Here is an 18,661-nt window from a genome sequence, read left to right as displayed (position 1 = left end):
ACATTAAGACAAAGAACAACACCTAAACATCTAATAATATACAGATTGAAAAAAATAAACTGTTTTCTTCAATAAGGACATGTCATTAATCTTCTGCCAATGAATAATCCATCTATTATTACTTATTTTAATTAGGACTCCATATTTTACGGTTGGGCCCTAAACCGGACTTTAAATCTAACTTCAAATATTTCAGATTTTTTTTATTTGAACTTTCATACAGATTTTAAATGGAAAGTTTAGGAGTTTGTAGTCTACTTTTCCAGCATCATTTCGCCTTCCTTATAATTTGTGGAAAGAGACAATGCGCCATCTACAGGTATGTATCCTGACAATGCAAGTATAAGACTAGATGTTTATGACGCAGTTTAAGTATGACCGATACAGATTATTTGTCGCTAATCATCCATATTTATGAAAAGGTTCAAATTCAGCCTAAAAAAATCTGAATATACCTCTCCATTCAAATTCAAAATGGGTTCATGATTTTTTAAATTTTATTTCTTTGCATGTATGCCCTGGAAATGTCATCGGTCAAAAGATTTTTTTTTTAAAAAGACGTCTAGGGTAATTTTGCAACCATGGAAACGAAAAAATAACTAAGAACTTCATGATATGATGCTTGCGTATGTATTAAGTAAATAAAATGGTTCGATTATTTTCAGTTCAGATTATGAAATTATCCGATCCTGGTGAGGGACAACGGTGAGGGAAAACTATCCAAAAGACCCTAAAAATATATTTTAAAAATAAAGATCTTGTCAGAAGTGGGATTCGAACCCACGCCTCCAGGGGAGACTGCGACCTGAACGCAGCGCCTTAGACCGCTCGGCCATCCTGACACGTGAAGCCCCACCGACGTCCGCATCTTTTATAGGCTTCATACGAACTCTGGTGTCTGTTGTTTCTTGTGTGTTTTGTGGTAAGCACAAGTGTACTTTATAAATGTTTGTATGTGTCTAACGACTGTGATCACTATAACAAAACTGTCACGACGGTGTTTACTAACACGGACATTTGTGTGTAATAGGAAGGTGAAGGTGAGATATACTATTTGTTGTTGTGACAACTTTGCTCAACATCATTTTTCCGTGGTTAGGGCAGATAAGCCATTTTTGGCACAGGTAATTATATTTAATTACCGTTTTCTTGTTAGGTCAGTTACATCTGATATTCATGGGTTCTTTTGCGTGTTAAGTTTCTTCGCAACTGCTTTGTTGCATTTGCAGACGTCACATTCTTCAATTCAAATTGTTGACTCAGGTTAATTGTGTGGTTGCTAAAATGTTGTTTGCCGAGCAAAAGTTTTCCTTCTTTTTTTTCATGGAACTAATGCTTTATTTGAATAAACGTGGACATAGTATAGTTGTTTCAGCAGCACTGCTGTATGCCAGTAGTAGCGTTAGGACCGTGAACGCAGCACAGCACCTAAACGTGACATTTAGTGTATATAATAGTAGACCGGACCATTATCTTTTATTTAACAAGTTATTTATTTTTTATTTAAGTTTTGACTCCAATGCAGCTGTTGAACGAACTATAGGTTGTGTTTTTACTGGTGTTTGTTTCCATGACAGATTTCTATCAAACTTCTGGTCCATGTCCCACTACTGTTTGGTAAGGGATGTGTATTCATCATATTCTATTACTGTAAGCCACAAACCATGCTGATCACCTGTTGCCGCCCATTTCGAGAAATACTCCTTATTTTAGTGACGTGACTCCGTTGTGGATCAGCACTCAGAGAACCGTGCAGACGATTTCGTGACTTGGCCTCCTGCAGATGGTCGTTGTTTAAGAATGTAAGTAAATTAGCTAATTTAAGGTTTAAATGAAACATTTGCATGTATTATTCATTCTTATAGAATTCATCATTTTCATTAATATCTCTTACGACTTTTTTCCTCCGTGTGTCCTGTCCTTGAACTTAGTTTTTGACATCTTTGATATTTTCCTATAATTAGTTAAATTAAAGTTTTTATGTTATACTATTGTAACCCGAATGCATATGAAGTTTGGTAATTTCACCTCAGTCGTCTTTAAAACAAATGAGATGAATAATATCATAAAAGAACTTACATTTGTGTTTGCTTTTTCAAAGGTCGAATCGGAAGCCACTTCTCATTTATAAGGACAGAAAATTTGTTAACCTAGGGATCGCCTGCTCCACGTGTCGGAGCGCACAAGTAGAACACAGCTGTCAGGAGGCAGGAGCACACTTTGCTGTTGGTGCGCACTCTTCTCCAGATAAAGACAATAAGAGCGCTCATTCTGTCATTCAGGAGTCGTTTAAGTCTGGAAACGTTCTTGTATCTTCAGGTTAACAAAGGATGTAATAAATGATTGCATGAATATTTATTTGCCTAAATAACTGCTTTGGTGCTGCAAAAACTACGTAAAGATGTTCAGGAATTAAATTGTGCAAACGTCTGATATTCAGGTTTTCCCCCCGTCATTCAGAACGTCAGACAAGAACCTCATTTGTTCATTATTTATCGCTGTTGGACCTATGTACTCAAAATAACAACACAAACCAAGCATACCTATACTCAAAAATATACATTAATGTAATTCAGATCCAGCGTGATGCAAAATCAAAATTTTAAAAAATTGCATAATAATTTTTTATTTCTTTTGACAGGAGACTCAAGTGAGGGCTTATAGACAAAAAGAAAAGCTGAGAAAAAATATGTAGAAAGAAGCCAAATCATTGGGAATAAATCATTCACTGAAGAGTTTAACCAGACTCTCCTCAGTTTGACCAGGATGGCCTCCACTCCTCCACAAAATTTCTCCTGGGTTGAACCCAGCAAACTGGCTGCAATGGCACTGCCCAGGATGACATCTGAATACCAGTACCTGCTGGACAAAGGCGTTGTACACTTGGTTTTCCTGTGTGAGAGGAGAAGACTTTATAATGTCCCAGGCCTAGGGATAAAGCTGCACAACATCGAGATAGCAGACTACAGTCCTCCTTCCATGAGTCAGATTGATAGATTCCTCTCTATCGTGGAAGAGGCCAATGCCAAAGGCGAGGTAAGAACTGGTTAGTCAGTAATTAGCAATACAAAACTAACCACCATCAAAATACTGTAGTTTAACTACTACTGGCTTAATTATATGCAGTTTATTGATCACATAACAACTGTAAAAACAACTTTCCTGTCTCATAACAATAAACTTAATATTGTGTTGTTTCTGTTCAGGGCGTGGGAGTTCATTGCATAAATGGTAATGGAAGAACAGGAACCATGCTGGCCTGTTTCCTGGTGAAGACAAAGAAGATGTCTGGGATTGACGCCATTAATAAGATCCGCCAACTGAGGAAAGGCTCCATTGAAACCCACGAGCAAGAGAAAGCTGTGGTGCAGTTTTATCAACACACAAAGTAGTGAAAAGCAGCAGCTCAAATCATTGGGAAGCAAATGGAGCCAAAGTTAATCAGTATAACCCACTCTACCACTGAGCCACGGTCGCCTCCACATTTCCTTCATAACAGTAGATTTAGTCACATCTTATTAAGTATTGCCTTTGACAAGGATGTAATGTTTTTACACGTGACAGTTTCTACATCTGTCTGACTGGTCGCAGGATTACACAAAAATCTATGACTGGACCCACACCTGTACACAGCCAAAATCCTTTGTGGAGATGAATCAATAAACAATACAAATTCCAAGCATGGCTTCACTCTAAATATATTGTTTCATTGTAAATCACATGTTTCTCATGTGTGTGTACCAATTGATTTACATTTCTGAATTTGAAATAATAATAACAATGCAAAATCAAAATTAAAAAAGTTGGATTATTTTTATTCTGTTTTGGCAGGAGACAAGTGATGAGTCACACACAAAAAGAAGAGCTGAGAATACAGATGGAGAACGAAACCAAATTATTGTGGATAAATAATTTAGGTGAGCGTTTAACCCAACCTTCCTCAGTTTGACCAGGATGACCTCCAGTCAACCACAAAATTTCTCCTGAGTTGAACCCGCCAAACAGGCTGGAATGGCGCTGCCCAGGCCTAGGGATGAAGCTGTACAACATCAAGATAGCAGATTTCAGTCCTCCTTCTGCGAATGTAGAATTCTCTGAATTGTAGAAGAGGCCAACGCCAAGGGCAAAGGAAGAACTGTTAAACTGCTTTATGGATGGGTAAGTTAGTAGTACAAAACTAACTCAACCATTAGAATCACATGCAAATATCAATTTTGTTTAATCACTATCAAATTGCTGTCTGGTCCTATTATTGTACTAGCTTCATTACATGTGGTTTATTGATCAAATAATAATCATAAAAACAACGCCCCAGTGTCATAACAACAGATCAGTAAACAACTGAATAATGTGTTCCTGTTCAGGGTTCCTGTTCTTCCATATATGGTCATGGAAGAACAGGAACCGTGCTGGCCTTTTATCTGGTGGAGACAAAGAAGATGTTTGCGATTGACGACATTAATAAGATCCGCCAACTGAGAAAAGGTTCGCTCGAAAACCCCGAGCAAGAGAAATCTTTGTTGCCGTTTTATCAACGCACAAAGAAGTGAAGAGCAGCAGTTCTGATGATTGGGAAGCAAGTGGAGCCAAAGTTGTGAGCATTAGCTAAGTGGAGGCAGTGACGCGTGGTGAGGTTCCTCTGGTGAGGCACTGGTTTTTTCATTTAAAAAAAAATTTATTTCATCATAATTAGATTTACAAAAATATGAACCTACAGTTTAACTTAAAAAACTTTGTTATGATGTTTCCTACATGTTTGCTTATATGTTAGGTTTAATTATAAATGAAGTCCATGTGCCGCTCTTGCTGCACAAAAGCATTTTAAAAAGTTTTAGTTGACATATATGAATCTCCATTTTTATAGTAAGGCAAGGCAAGCGGAAACAAGTTTAATGGCTGCACTTGACTGTAGATCGTAGTAGCTTTGATCTATGGATGTAGGTCAGCGCTGTAGCTTTGATCTTTGACCTATGCAAGTACATCAGGGTAAAAATTTGAATTCAGGGGTGCCGCAGGATGTTGCAGTCTGTGACTGCATTGGCTCTTGTTGAAATTGTATTTAATCTAGAACAGTTTTTATTTTCCATTTCATCTACGACTGGAGTTTGATAGACATAAAACACACTTGGGGGGGATTAGAGTTCTTCTTCGTGTTCCTGTTGAGCAGAGCTCTTGTGTTACAGCGGTGTGTACTCTAATGGGAGTGTCTGCTGAGGACTCTACGGTCAACTCTGGTCAGCAGTCCACTACACACAAACACACAAATATATTACACACACACATAAACACACACACACACACACACCTGTACACAGCCAACATACTTTGTGTAACTACGCATACACAAAGTATGTTGTATATGCGTAGTTGAGACCTGTTTATTGATTAATCGCTGTATATATTGGATTATCCATCAATCCTTCGGCATCCTCGAAGAAACACACGCCGCTAACGGTCCACACAGCGAGACAAAGAAAAGTAAGTGGTTTTTTCCCCCCTTCTTCTCCCCTTTCTAGACTGGATACTTATAGTTATCCACAGTTAATAAAACACATTTAATGAGCTTGAAGCTAACGCTAGCATTAGCCGCCGCCTGTATGATATACCTATGGAATGCTAATGCTAAACCAGCTAGCTGAACGCGAATAGCTAATGCTAGTGAGCTAAGGTTGGATATTTTGCGAACTCCTGTCCTCAACTAGTATTTATTAGAGGTTTATTATGGCTTGTAGGCAAAATTCAATTACTGAAGAATGTTAATTTTTTTTATTGATGATTTGCACTAATGCAATCACAGAAGCTGTTTTCTGGCCTAACCAGTGAACCATCTATTCCCTTGCGGATACAAACAACGCAGGTGGGTACCTAGATGTACTGTATGTTAAATCTAATGTTACTTATATTATTCAACGCTCAGGCAAGTTGAGTTCCATGTCTGTGCATCTATTTCTAAACCACCATCTATGCACATGTAAGTGTCTTGATTAAGTTCATAACTCATGACAACCATTATGATTTTTTTTTTTTTTTTTGCATGGTGCACATGATGGAAAACCCTGCAGTGTTGCTTCCACATTGAAAGTTCCTTCTGTGACTAACACACGAGATATGATTTTTTTTTAAAAAACCTGACAGCTAATAATATGTAAAGCAAACACCTGCTGGCTTGAACAAATACAATAATACTTAATAGGTGCGCCTTAATGAATGCAGGGTATGTTATGCAAATGTAAGTACATGATGTACCTGAAGAAATAAAACATTAGAATGATAATTAGTTCCATGTTTAAATGGTATCTGTGAGAGAATAACATGCTTCCCCACAAAGTCTATGCCAATAATATAAACATTAGTGATGAATTGAAAACAAACAGGTTATATTCGTATTATATGTAATAATTGAAATATCAGATTTTTCTGTACTTTTTGTGCGTAGGTACACTTGACCATAAAAGAGGGCCCCCCTTTTCGTGGTCCCCAAATCATTTATAAAATAGCCAAAATTAAAATTTGTTAAATGTAGAACAACTAAATTGGACAAAAAATGAAAAGCATGTGAAAAAGAATATACCGAAACACACGAAAATGCATGAAAAGTGTGTGAAACGACATGTTATTAATGCAAAACTTATTCAAGTGCTTCCACCTCTTTGTTGGCATTTAAAAATACCAACTCAAACCATCTGGATGTGCAGAGGCTGCCCCTCCTGTTAGTGATGATTTGCTCAGTTTTAGTTAAAAAAAAAACTACAGAGTCTGCTCGTCATCGCTGTTGATAAGTTTTTATAGACCATTGCTTGCCACAACTATTGGTCAACCGTATGGGGTTGAAGTGGCTCTGTTGTTGCAGCCTGTGTCATTGAAAGCACTCCTCTTGATGTGTCCTGCTCTGCATGTCATTCATTTTCAAATGCAGGCTTTTTGGACCATGGATCCAAAAAAGTGCTTTCTGCTAGTGGACAAGGACCTTTACAATCTGGTCAAAATATTTTTGTAATTATGCTGCCATTCAGTTGACCAGCTCTCTTATTGTCTCATCATAGCCTGGGGTTTCCTGTCTGTAGGCTCTTTCAAGCGCATGGAAAATATTGGATTCCTTCACTTAAGAACATCTTGTTTAGCCCAAGGCTGCACATTCCAGATCCCACAACTCTGTTCCCCAGAGACAAGTGCACATCAAAGACTCAAAGTTAACTCTGCTCTGAGAAAAGCATGCTGAAGTGATCTGTACTGCAGTGTGCTCATTGGACCTTTATTAGTTAAGATAATGACAGAATATGTGACTGTTTAAGGAACTGGCCTCAAACACCACCTTTAATAAAATAACTTAAAGCAAAGCTCTCCAAAAAAAAAAAAATATCTAAAGAAGACTTGATCCTTTAGATGATAAAGCCTGATGGCATCCTTCAGATGATAAAACCTGATGACCACTACCACTACTGTATTTATGTGACTCCTCAGTTTGACCAGGATGGCCTCCACTCCTCCACACAATTTCTCCTGGGTTGAACCTGGAAAACTGGCTGGAATGGCGCTGCCCAGAATGACATCTGAATACCATTACCTGCTGGACAAAGGCATCGTACACCTGGTTTGCTTGTGTGAAAGGAAACCACCTTACTATGACACATGCCCAGAGTTAAAGCTGCACCACATCAAGATACCAGACTTCACTCCTCCTTCTGCAAATCAGATTGATAGATTCCTCTCAATCGTGGAAGAGGCCAATGCCAAGGGCGAGGTAAGTATGCAGATGTTTAACTGGTCCATTGTAAAACTCAGATATTTAGCATATTTCACCCTAGCAGTTTATTGATCACATAACAATTGTAAAAAGAACTTTCCCGTCTAATAAACAGCAACTCAATTAACGGAATGAATAATGTGTTGTTTCTATTCAGGGAGTGGGAGTTCACTGCATGCATGGTCACGGAAGAACAGGAACCATGCTGGCCTGTTTCCTGGTGAAGACAAAGAAGATGTCTGGGATTGACGCCATTAATAAGATCCGCCAACTGAGAAAAGGCTCCATCGAAACCCACGAGCAAGAGAAAGCTGTGGTGCAGTTTTATCAACGCACAAAGTAGTTAAGAGCAGCTCCATTTGGGAAACAAATGGAGCCGAAGTTAATCAGCGTAAGCTAAGTGGAGGGCATATATTAATTACTCTGGATCATCATTGCTCTCATGTTTAAACAATGCGCTCGACTGAATGAAGACAAATACGACTGTTAAAGCACACGATGCCTTTTTTATATTTTGCTAGCACTTGATTGGTTTGTTTGTGAATATAAAACAAGTTCAGTCATTATCTAATCATCTCCATGTTGATGGAAGATATTTTATTTATTTTTTTCACAAAACACTTCTGGAGCTTTAAATCAAAACAGTGTTGCAGCATCCTGCAACTTTGCACAACATAACATACCTCAGTGTTAACTCGCTAACCAGAAGTTTCTGGCAAACAGCAGAGAAATTGAACATGTGTTTTTTGTGTACTTTTGGCTGTGAGGCTTTATGAAGATTTTAGCAGGAAAGGATTTCAACATCTTTATGAATCTGTTTTCAATCTCAAGGATTCTGGATAAGTTTTACACCACACAAGTAAGAGGGAGTTTTTCTTTGTTGTTGTTTGTTTCCATCTTCAGTTACTTTGGAGAATGCGAAAATGATGATTTGCGATGGACATGGATGTCAGGTAATGATAGAATTGTAGATTCTGTGTTCCTTTAACTTTCATTTACGCCCTAGGCGCCACAGAATAGAGATGCTGATGTTTTCTTAAATGCAAGCTTTTCAGTAGCTGACTCTTGATTTAGTCCTCCTGGTTTCTGTGAATGAACAAAGATAATTAAATCCTGTTAAATGGTTTTGAAAAATTAAAGTATTATTTAAATTATTATTTGAGGTTAATTGAAGCTCATTGGGATAATACACATCTGTTTTCTGTATTAAGTTGTAACTCACTGTCTGGAATCCATCTTAAATGCTTGACTGTGCACTTTTTCTCAGATCTGTCAAATCATAGAAAGGTTAAACTATATGTTAACATCCTTCATGAAAGTGTCAGAAAAATATTTAATTCTAAGTTAGCAATAAATGATTACCTGGGTTTGCCATGTCTTCATTTTTGGGGAGTTGAGTTCGTGCTGGTTTTACAATATCTTTCAGTTTAGTCTGATCAGGAAAGCTTCTGCTGTTCTAAAGATGAAAATAAATGATCAAATATTTATTATAAAGGCCTTTTTGAGTTTCATTTCTTCAAATATGCTTAATGTTCATTAGTTATAGAAAAAATACGTTTGAATTTATATGTAGTCTTTTTGTAAAACCCATAAGTTATGTTTTACCATGTAATTTACTATCAACATGTTTTTTTTGATTAATATTGTAGCATTCACCATGCCGTCATTTAAAAGAACAGTCCAACCAATAAAATATTTTTCATTGTCTATTCTCCCTCATCCTAATGGAAAGGTCATTAGATCCCAAAGAGATTCAAAGCTGACGTTTCACCACAGTAAGTTTTACCCATAATTTACCAACGTTACTCATGACATCTATTGAAATAAATATTTTGATCTGGATTTTGGTGAAAATTCCAATCTTCTTCACTGTGTTGCTGTGGAGTTCTAGAAACATTTGTGGACTTAATTTAAGAGGAAGGTAAAATCTAATTATTTTACCCTTTGCCTGGTGCTTGTCACACCTCACCTGCAGTCTTGCATTCAACTCCTGTATTGTCAGCATCATATTATGATCCTTCTCTTCCTCATTCTCTCGACTCTGCTGAATCTCTTGCATCCTCTTTTCAAGCTGAAAATCCAGGCTTAATTTTTGGAGCCGGTAGCTCTCCTCTGCTGTGCATTTTGCTTTTGCCTGGAGCCCTTGCGCCTCCTGCTCAAGGACCTCCACAGCATGAAGCTGCCGCTGCTTCTCAACCCTCTCTTGGACCTCTCTTCTCCATGGATCAGGGTTTCTCTGCTGGGCAGGGTCTAAGCTGTCCTTCTGTTTATTTGGGGGATTTTGGAAAGAGACATGTTTTGCTGGAGTGAAGGTAACTTGGGGTTCTGCTGGTTTATCTTGGTACTTGTTGATTCTGTGCTGCTGTGATGGAACCATCTTGGTTGCAGGAGTAGAATAATTCTGAGCCTGGTTTTGAGGTGTATTTCCATTGAGAGTCTGACTCTTTGAACGCTGGAAGGTTGCAAGTAGGGGATTTGTTTGAACTTTCATTGCTCTGGTCAAAGGGACGTCTATACGTATTGGCTGTTTTTTCACAGCGTCCACAACTGGCTGCTGTGAAAAAGGAGATCTCCAAACACCAACATTACTTGTACGGCTGCCCTGCTCTTGTTTTGAAGTAAAACAATGATCTGGGGAGATGTTATGGGTAGAAACACTTAAACGACTTGGGAAAGAAGAGTCGTGGTTTGTGGTTTGCTTTGCCTGCTGATCCCATGAATTCTGCCTTTTGTCCAGCAGGGGGTCTCCACTCTCCAGGCCAAAGTTGCCCTGTGATAGAGCTTGGCACTAGAAGGAGAAAGGGAGAGACCTGGAGCGTTAACATACTTTCATTACAGTGAGAAGAAGTACATATATTTGAATCTTTTTTACAAAAGTGTTAACATCTGTTTTGCAGTGCTTGTTCATTAATAGAAAAAAGTAAAGCAGAAAAAAGATGACAAATCTGCATGGATGTAGGCAGATTAATGAGTTTTTTCTGATGGGTGTGGCTTGATTGCACTTGATTGTAGCAGGAATGCTTTCTGTTGAATATTATTCTCTTTAAAGGAACTTAAGATATTCAGTTAACTCTAAAACTTTGTAGAATTACATAGACTTGCCATCAACAGTGGGTTGCTGGAGCTTTGTCCTTCTAAAGGCTTTACAGAAAGCTTTGTTTGCTGTAGTTGACTGGATTCAGACTTTTTGTAGTCCAGAGATTTGGGAGTTGGAAGAGTAGAGTATTCCCTGTGAAATGTCTGAATAAAGAAATAAAGAAAAAGTTAAGAAAAATAGGACAAAAAAATATTTTTAATAACAGTCCTCAAGATACGAATATTCAATTTATAAACATTTGTAGATCAAGTAACCACACGCCGTCCCACTGCTGTAGTTTTCCACCACAACTCATGCAGAGCATCATAACATTAACAGTGTGAGTAAGACCGCAGATCAGAGCTAGTGCATAGCTTTGACCTACCCTGGAAGGTCAAAGCTATGCACTTGTCAGGTACTACTTTCAGGGTACCCTGAACTACCCTTCATGGGATGTTGCAGTCTCTGACTGCCTTGATTCTTGTTTTCATTTAATAACGACTCAGCTTATGATCACACTCTAAAAAACCAAGTGTGTTTGTAGGTTGAGGACTGCCAGTATCTGAGATTTCGATTTAAGATTGTAGTTACTGAAAATTGTACAAATGGGCAAGGAATTAGCTGTTGATGACTCACATCAGCACAGTGGTTGACACTGGAGAAAGCAGTCATGTTGTTCCTTCTCACAGCAGGTTTTTCACCATGGGCAAAATCTGCTGAAATAAGGACAAAATGAACACTCAAGAGCAGTTCTGTTGGCATTTATTGTGTCAGGGAATGATCACATCAGAAGTACACCTACTGGCCAAGTTAGGGTTGGATTGGTATTGTTTGTTTCTCTTCATCATGTGGTCGTTCTTCCCTTTTCCACCATCCACAACACCGTGCTTCCAGTTTGGATTAATATGATTACCATCACCTTGTCAACCGACAAAAGGTGTTAATCAGGTTAAGTAAGGAAGGTGAAAAAACAGGGGTGTAACCCATTGACTAATTATACCTGCATGTCGTTCTGTGGTTGATCCAGTCAACAAAGCCCAGAGGCCATGGTAGCTCGCTCCAAACTTTGCAACCTGTAAGCTCATGACAGGGCCGGTCTGCTTCATGATAGCTGCTGCCCTAAGGCAATGCAAAATTTAAAAAGGTCATTTCTTCATTTAATTTCCCGTGTCAAGTGATGGTTAAGAAAAGGAAATAGAGGGTGGTTGGTCAACTAGATTACAGAAAAATTGTCTCTGGCTACCTTTCTTGACTGAGTCCAACCAGACTTTGACCATTCACCCTCAGCAGCTGATCCCCAGTGGATAGCCTTCCATTCTGCAAAAGTAGAGACAGTTTCTATCAGTTCAATCTTTCCCCGTGTCTTTAAATTGTTATTTATTTTGCACCTCACCATTTGGGCTGGTCCTCCTTTAACAATAGATTTGATATAAATCCCAAAGTTACTTTGGCCTGCTCCCTGTGGAAAAGTAAGAGTTCCAGGTAATAAATGCTGTAATTTGATATTTAGAAATTGGTAATTCACATGCAGTGTTCCTGCACATAAGAGGAAGATACCTGGATATGCTGATGAATGTGGTGCAAACCTTTTTTGGCTCATCAGCTGTTGTACCCACATAATGTAGACATGACTTAATGTCATGTGTGTGCGGATACGGATAAATTGTGTGAAACTGTATGTAATTTTGAGCAGGGATCACATTACATCCGATTTCCTCTCTAAAAAATGAACCAATGTTTAATGATGATAAATAGGGATGGAGATTTTTTTTCAAGATTCGCAATTAGTAAATTTATATGTAGATCCAGGAGCTATAAATGTCCCAAATCCTTGCAGAAGAATGTCGCAGGTGTCTCCCAACAGTTTCTAATCCATTTTTAGCATCTTTCACTATCTTTACCACTTTACCACTATCAACACAGAAAATATTCTCCTTATTCCAGGCAATGGTTATGATCAGAGTTATGTTGCTGCGATAATTGACAGAACTTGCCATTGCAGATTTACAGGAAACAATTTTGGAAATTCCAAACCTATCAGCTCTTAGTAGTTAACTCTGCTTTGGGCAATCCAGATACAAAGAGCAAAGACAAAGCAGGGCTTGGTGAACTAAACTGAAATTGTACTTGTGGGTGTTATGTTCCCCAAATAGATGGAAGCTTTTCATATTCTTAAAATGGGATTGCCATCTTCACTGCCAAGAAAATTACTCTCTTTTTGTGCACATGTATACAGGAAATACCAGTGGGTGCCATTCCCAGTCAAAATGCAATCAGGATCATTACCTTTGCAGCAATAATGCTGACACCCATCCCGCTGTTTTGAGGCTTTTTCAGTGTGATGGTCACAATATCTGGCTCATTGCGTGTAGCCTGTTGAAGAAGAAAAAAAGCTCAATACATGTTTTCAAATTGTCTTTCATCACATCTGGAGCACTGCAATCTGTGTTTGTGCTTACGATGAATGTACTGTCTGCAGATGGTGTTGGTTTCCTGAAGTACACAGTCCAGTCACCTTTGGAGTTTGGCTGGGATGTTAGAGAGCAGATACCTGCAGAAAAGATGTCATTCAATAAAAATAAATATCTTATATCAGGTGTGTTTATCTCAGATGCAATCCATACCTTTCTGGCAAATTGGTTCCAAAAATTCCCTGAACCCCGCAGGGATTCCTCTCACAGTGTCACAGGAGTATCCGCCCTCTGGCAGCAGGAAGGGCAGGCGGAGGTCGAGGCGCTCCTCCAGCTGGATGTCCCATCCGTCGCTCTGAATCAGTTTATCAGCAGAGGCCTCAGCCGCTGTCACAACAGCATTGATCAAATCCTGCAGCGAGGATGTGCATCAGACAGGAGAAAGTTGTTCTCGTGTATCGATTAACATTTATCATTCTGTGACAAGGCTTTAGGGAAAGAGGCACCCAGTCTGTCTCGTCATGCTGGAGGTAGGAAAGCTTTAAAATGAAAAATATTCTAACTGGAGCAATCACTGGTGGAAAGTAAGCATGGACTTTTTTAGAGTAAGTATAGAAAGCCCAAACAGGAAAGGCGTGGAATGATACCTTAACAAAGTACTCACAGGAGGGATGAGAGGTTCATCGGCTGCATAGAAGTAGTTGGCCAACAGCGCTTGCAGCTGCAGTGAGTTCAGCTTGAAACATGTATTCTGGATGTCAGCTGCTTGCTTCATGGAGTATTTATTCATGGTCAGTAGTGTGGTTGCCTAGAAACCAGCACGGAAAGCTTTTCAGCACAAAAATGCACAAAACATTTTTGGAACATTAGCTGACATGGTATTGGTGGAAAGAAGCACTGACCTGGATAATGTGCCCAAGGTGGCAGTTGGCAGCCAGCTCCAGGCCCTGCCTCTCCGCCCACGCCTCGATGGCCATGAGTCTCTGGCGGAGAGCGGCTCCCCAGTAGTGGGAACGGAGGCCCAGAGTGTCCGCCTCTGGGCTCATAAGCCGGTTGAAGAGCCAGGCGCTGATGAAATGGAAGAGTTTGGAAAAGACCTGGATGGTGAAGTTAGTGTTGACTCGACATCGGCGTGCAAGGGACATGGAGTTCATCAAGGTGTTCAGCACCACGTCTGTAGGAGAAACAAATAAATGTTTACAGCATTTAAGGAGAAGGGAAGTGTCTTAATGTGTGTGTGGCATTTTAGGAGCATTAAATTATTACCAACATGACCGAGATGTCAGCGGGATTAATGTTATACTTATAAACTGATTTCATAATGTTTTCTGGAGTTGGGGTGAAGCCTGTAAAAGTGACATTAAAAAAATAATGTATTTCTTGCTTTACAAGATAAGACACTTGTCTGATCACTCAGGAAGTAATCCACCCAACAATATGTAAAATATCACATATTAATGGTGAGCATTATGATCATCCATCATGAGGTGTTGTGTCTCAATTCTGGGTAATTCGTCACCACTGCTATTAAATGAGATAAAAATGAGTCTGGTCAATGGAAAATTTCCCCAGCTCTTCCAGCCCTTATTCTAGTGCAATGCCTGTTGCTTAGCAACATTAACAGCCAAAGTTGTTGGCTGTTAATATCTATGGGAACTGATAGAAAATGCAATTAAACCTGTATTTACAGTGACAAAAATGGAGCCAGAAATGAAATGCTTTCAGCTTCACTTTGTTTAGCACAATCTTTCTTTTGATAGGAAGTTTGATTTTTTGGAAACATCTAGGGTAACTTTCAAAATGGGAAGGCGCTCAGTCTTGCATTCAGTCTTCAGACATAGTCTTTGACAGAGTTGGGGCACAACGATCATAATTCAGGTGTGCTGGATCAAAAGATGTACCTGTAGAGGGTGATCCTTATTTGACCACTCAACAGAAGATATTACGTTACTACTGGGGGAAAACAGGCCTCTACAGAAAATCACCTGTACAATATGTGTGTTATTGTGAATGCTACTTTAAGTTTTACTTTACCCATGCCAGCTGGCAGCAGGCCATAGTGCTCAGGATCAGTCAAAAAAGTGTCCAAATGCTTCCTCAACTCATTTTGTAGACACTGTGACAAGGAACTTGGAGGCAAAAAACACGCGTTAAATTCTGCACACTCACAGTCATTAGCTATTTAGCTTAATATTATTCCCACAAAAACACAAGACAGATAGCAGGACTTCATAAATATGTAATGCTGCATGTTTATTTTTGATACACCTAGCCTTTCAGGATTTTGAGACTCCTAACTCATAAATTTGATATTTTTTCCTGAAAAACCTGATGCATACAATAAAATGCATTTTATTGCATGCAAAATAATCCAGATTAAGCCAAAATTATAATAATTAAAGATCACATATACAAATTTATGTATTTTCTTTTGTACAGATTTGTCAGAAGTTTCGAAGACCTGATTTTCCAAAAATTTGACTTTTCTGATAATTAGTTCAGGGTTCAGAATTTAAAGTTTTAAATGTGTTTATCTTTACAAATATAAATGGCAAAATCCAAATCCAAATGTCAAATAAACTGTACTATTTCATTTTGTAGGGATTTCTTTTCAGAATATACTTTTTGGGTAGTGTTCAAGAGCACTACTTTTTTTGCTTTTGTTTTGCAATTCTACATTTCTGAATTTCAGTGAGTGATGGGTGGTGCTGTCTGCCTCCACCTGTAAGTCTTCTGCACCAGTTGGGACAGATTCAGCTGAGCATGCTGGGTGAGGGGACAGAGGTCATGGTCATGCTTGAGGAAGTTCAGCAACTCAGAGGAGTTGGCCATCCAGAAGGTGAGGGCTCCGACACCAGCGTCCTGCCCCGACAAAGTAAGCGTTAAGTCCTGTGTTTGTCACTTTATCACTCAGATAAGTTCAGGTAGAATTTTCTCAGACTTGCCTGGACGACCCCTGACATCATAGCCACCATTTTGTTAGCAACCACCGTGACACCGTGCATCTGCCCCAAGTGAGTTGGGCTTCTGCTGCGATGGCGTAGCAGAGCGAAGCGTCCCGCAGCATAGAGGATGTATGCAGGTGAGAGCTTGAAATGAACGGTGGAGCTGTAAGTGCAGTTTATCACTGCAGAGAGGAAGACGTCCTCAGCTGCAACAAAAACACACCAGGAGGGGGCAGGAGGATATTATGAGAGGAAGGAAGAAGATCTCGCAAACAAATCTCACTGGGAAAGCATACTCACTTTTATCAGAGAACTGAACCCTGATGGGTAACCCAGGTTGATCAGAAAGGTGTGGGTTAACACTTCTCATGACGTTTACTTCTGAAGAGAAATCATAAGATGAAGCTTTGTGTAAAATGAAGCAGCCGATTAAATATGTTAATCGGTTATTTATATTGTCCTACATAAAACTTACCCTGCTGCTTTGTGTTTTCTGCACAACGCATTTTCATTTCACAGTCGGACTCACAGATGCTGCTGTCGTCCAGCTGCTTTCCAGTCAGCCTGCATATTTGTTAAAAGACGTGGGTGTTACTTTAACAGTTAGATCACTTTGAAGTCTGGGAAAATAAAAATCTCAACGTGAACAATGACACGTTTTACCCCTCCTCCTTTGAATCCTTATTTTTCTCGTTCTTCTGATCTGTTCCTGACAGTGTCCTCTTAAATTTTTGCATCATGCCTCCTTTTTCTTTCTTGTGACAGTTTCCTTTTAGAGTTTTTATCTGTTGAAATAGTAAGCATGTGAATGTAATATGAGCGGACAGACCGTTAAGCTGCAGACCAGATCAGTGGTTACCTCCAAACTCTCTGCCTTGAGCACGAAACGTCCTTCTATGTCGTCTGGGGTCCAGTTTAACTGTATGACCAAAGGCTTCTCATGCGGATCCAGTTTACGTTCTTATTACACATGTAAACAGAAATATGATCACAGCATGTTATTAAATCAACTTAACATCTCTAACATCTCAGAGGTAGCTCTAAAACTGGACAGGGATTTCATAAATAAGAGTGCAGTCATGTATGGAGCTTTTTCTGTCACACTACTCAACACCTGATTAATCATTCTGAATGATCAGTTTTCTGATGGATCATTTCATCCAAAAGACGTTCCTCATCACCTCGCCCACACGCTGGTGGAAAGTCAGGTGAAAAACCTTCACCATTGACTTGCTATTGTTGTAGGTCTTTTCATATCAGTAGCTTGATAAAGCCCAAAGAACAAGAGATTCAGTCTCAGGTGATCTGGATCACCTGAGACTGAATTTGTTTTTCTTTGCCATTAAGAGATCGGGGCAATTACAAGATCTTTTCCTCTGACATCATGGATGATGCCACAAAGCTCTAAAAAAAACCACCCCAAAAACCTACATTACGACATTGACATAAAATTGTCAAGGCTTTTTGCTAAGAGGCTATGATGAAGGACATGTTGATATATGAGAGGCTGAAACAAGAATAAACTTAAATAATTATCCATAACTATCTTCATTACCTGTATTGCCATGGACCTCGTACAGAGAAAAACTCATCGTCAGCATCTTCAGGTCAGGCCTGAACTTCTTGCAGAGGGTTTCGATGACCTCGCAAGTAGGTGAACTGCTGCAAACTGGCACGCATTTTGTGGCCACGGTTCCTCCAACGTGGTCCTCAAAGTAGAAGCGCATCACGCCATAAAACTCCAAGTTCTGCCAAGAAGGAAAAGCCAAAGTGAAAATGCTCTCAACTTATTGTCAAAGTTTAAGCGGGTCAGGAGCTCAGTGGTTTGGAGGCGGGTGTGGTTCAAACAAGTATGTCAATGAGATTCTCCAGGTGCAGATCTGGGTATGTTCCAGGAACTGATTGAAATGTTAATCATGATCTGATGTTTGCAAATTTCCCAGTTTGGGATCATTAAAGTATATCTGTCTGTCTGTCTGACTGCATTAAATTAGTCAATGGTTTTCTTTGCTAAAAAAAACCTTTAATAACGAAATATTCAGTAGAATAAAAGAAATATCCCACCCATTGGAAATTCTCGCATAGCAATTCAGTATTTTAGCACGAAATTCCTAAATCAAATGCAACAGTGAAGTTAAAGTTCAATGATTCTCGTCATAGATATTACATAACTACTACACAATATACTATACAACTATACAACATCTACTGTAAAGACATTTGTGAAGAGAATGAAACCAAATGTAAACCGTTTTCATTTTCCTGTCAGATGTCTGGGGGCGGCTCACCTCATCAGGTTGGCTGATTTCACACAAGTCCCGTCTGTTTTTGTTCCACTGTCTGATCACTGTGGCTAACTTCTGTTGTTCTTCACCCTCGGGCATTTTGCACCAAATAAGTTCAGAGTTTCTGCACACAGAGAAACATGGGTTTGCATTGGTGTCCTTCTTCACCGTTGTTCCCAGTCAATTGTAAACTCACTGCA

The 18,661-nt window shown here is 39.2% G+C and overlaps 3 protein-coding genes and 1 non-coding gene across 10 annotated transcripts; 2 read left to right on the top strand and 2 right to left on the bottom strand.

Moving 5' to 3' along the window:
- Window positions 1–461: 461 nt before the first annotated feature.
- On the top strand, window positions 462–3,679 carry LOC137611117 (dual specificity protein phosphatase 23-like). 5 transcript variants are annotated; one of them, XM_068339146.1, is made up of 5 exons: window positions 462–922; window positions 1,578–1,617; window positions 1,714–1,802; window positions 2,757–3,036; window positions 3,207–3,679. In XM_068339146.1, exons 4-5 carry the CDS (start codon window positions 2,767–2,769, stop codon window positions 3,390–3,392), a joined length of 456 nt encoding a protein of 151 aa, XP_068195247.1. In that variant the 5' UTR covers window positions 462–922; window positions 1,578–1,617; window positions 1,714–1,802; window positions 2,757–2,766; the 3' UTR covers window positions 3,393–3,679. The 5 variants fall into 5 exon arrangements, with proteins under 5 accessions (XP_068195247.1, XP_068195246.1, XP_068195243.1 ...); XM_068339145.1 differs by having other exon boundaries at window positions 464–922; window positions 2,102–3,036; XM_068339142.1 differs by adding an exon at window positions 2,102–2,229 and having other exon boundaries at window positions 464–922; window positions 1,578–1,802; window positions 2,642–3,036.
- Window positions 760–842, bottom strand: trnal-cag (transfer RNA leucine (anticodon CAG)). The gene has a single exon. It is a non-coding gene; the product is annotated as a tRNA-Leu (tRNA).
- Window positions 3,680–5,245: 1,566 nt separating the features above from the next.
- On the top strand, window positions 5,246–9,078 carry LOC137610781 (dual specificity protein phosphatase 23-like). 2 transcript variants are annotated; one of them, XM_068338586.1, is made up of 4 exons: window positions 5,246–5,478; window positions 5,798–5,857; window positions 7,462–7,741; window positions 7,902–9,078. In XM_068338586.1, the coding sequence occupies exons 3-4, from the start codon at window positions 7,472–7,474 to the stop codon at window positions 8,085–8,087; spliced, it is 456 nt and encodes a 151-aa protein (XP_068194687.1). In that variant the 5' UTR covers window positions 5,246–5,478; window positions 5,798–5,857; window positions 7,462–7,471; the 3' UTR covers window positions 8,088–9,078. The 2 variants fall into 2 exon arrangements, with proteins under 2 accessions (XP_068194687.1, XP_068194685.1); XM_068338584.1 differs by lacking the exon at window positions 5,798–5,857.
- Window positions 8,691–18,626, bottom strand: LOC137610778 (afadin-like). Of its 2 annotated transcripts, none has more exons than XM_068338580.1 (24): window positions 18,465–18,626; window positions 17,732–17,924; window positions 17,036–17,136; window positions 16,840–16,961; window positions 16,652–16,740; window positions 16,477–16,557; window positions 16,177–16,382; window positions 15,954–16,093; window positions 15,266–15,360; window positions 14,134–14,405; window positions 13,896–14,039; window positions 13,445–13,643; window positions 13,280–13,371; window positions 13,107–13,193; window positions 12,214–12,279; window positions 12,064–12,137; window positions 11,821–11,939; window positions 11,623–11,739; window positions 11,457–11,536; window positions 10,847–10,984; window positions 9,714–10,532; window positions 9,107–9,200; window positions 8,967–9,013; window positions 8,691–8,830 (listed from the first exon to the last, which is right to left on the bottom strand). In XM_068338580.1, exons 1-23 carry the CDS (start codon window positions 18,558–18,560, stop codon window positions 8,982–8,984), a joined length of 3,456 nt encoding a protein of 1,151 aa, XP_068194681.1. In that variant the 5' UTR covers window positions 18,561–18,626; the 3' UTR covers window positions 8,691–8,830; window positions 8,967–8,981. The 2 variants fall into 2 exon arrangements, with proteins under 2 accessions (XP_068194681.1, XP_068194682.1); XM_068338581.1 differs by having other exon boundaries at window positions 11,457–11,533.
- Between the last annotated feature and the right edge of the window lie 35 nt (window positions 18,627–18,661).

This window comes from Antennarius striatus, chromosome 17 (assembly GCF_040054535.1).
Source record: "Antennarius striatus isolate MH-2024 chromosome 17, ASM4005453v1, whole genome shotgun sequence".
NCBI lineage: Eukaryota > Metazoa > Chordata > Actinopteri > Lophiiformes > Antennariidae > Antennarius > Antennarius striatus.
The sequence above is the reverse complement of the archived record's forward strand: the minus strand, read 5'-3'. Positions and strand labels throughout refer to the sequence as shown.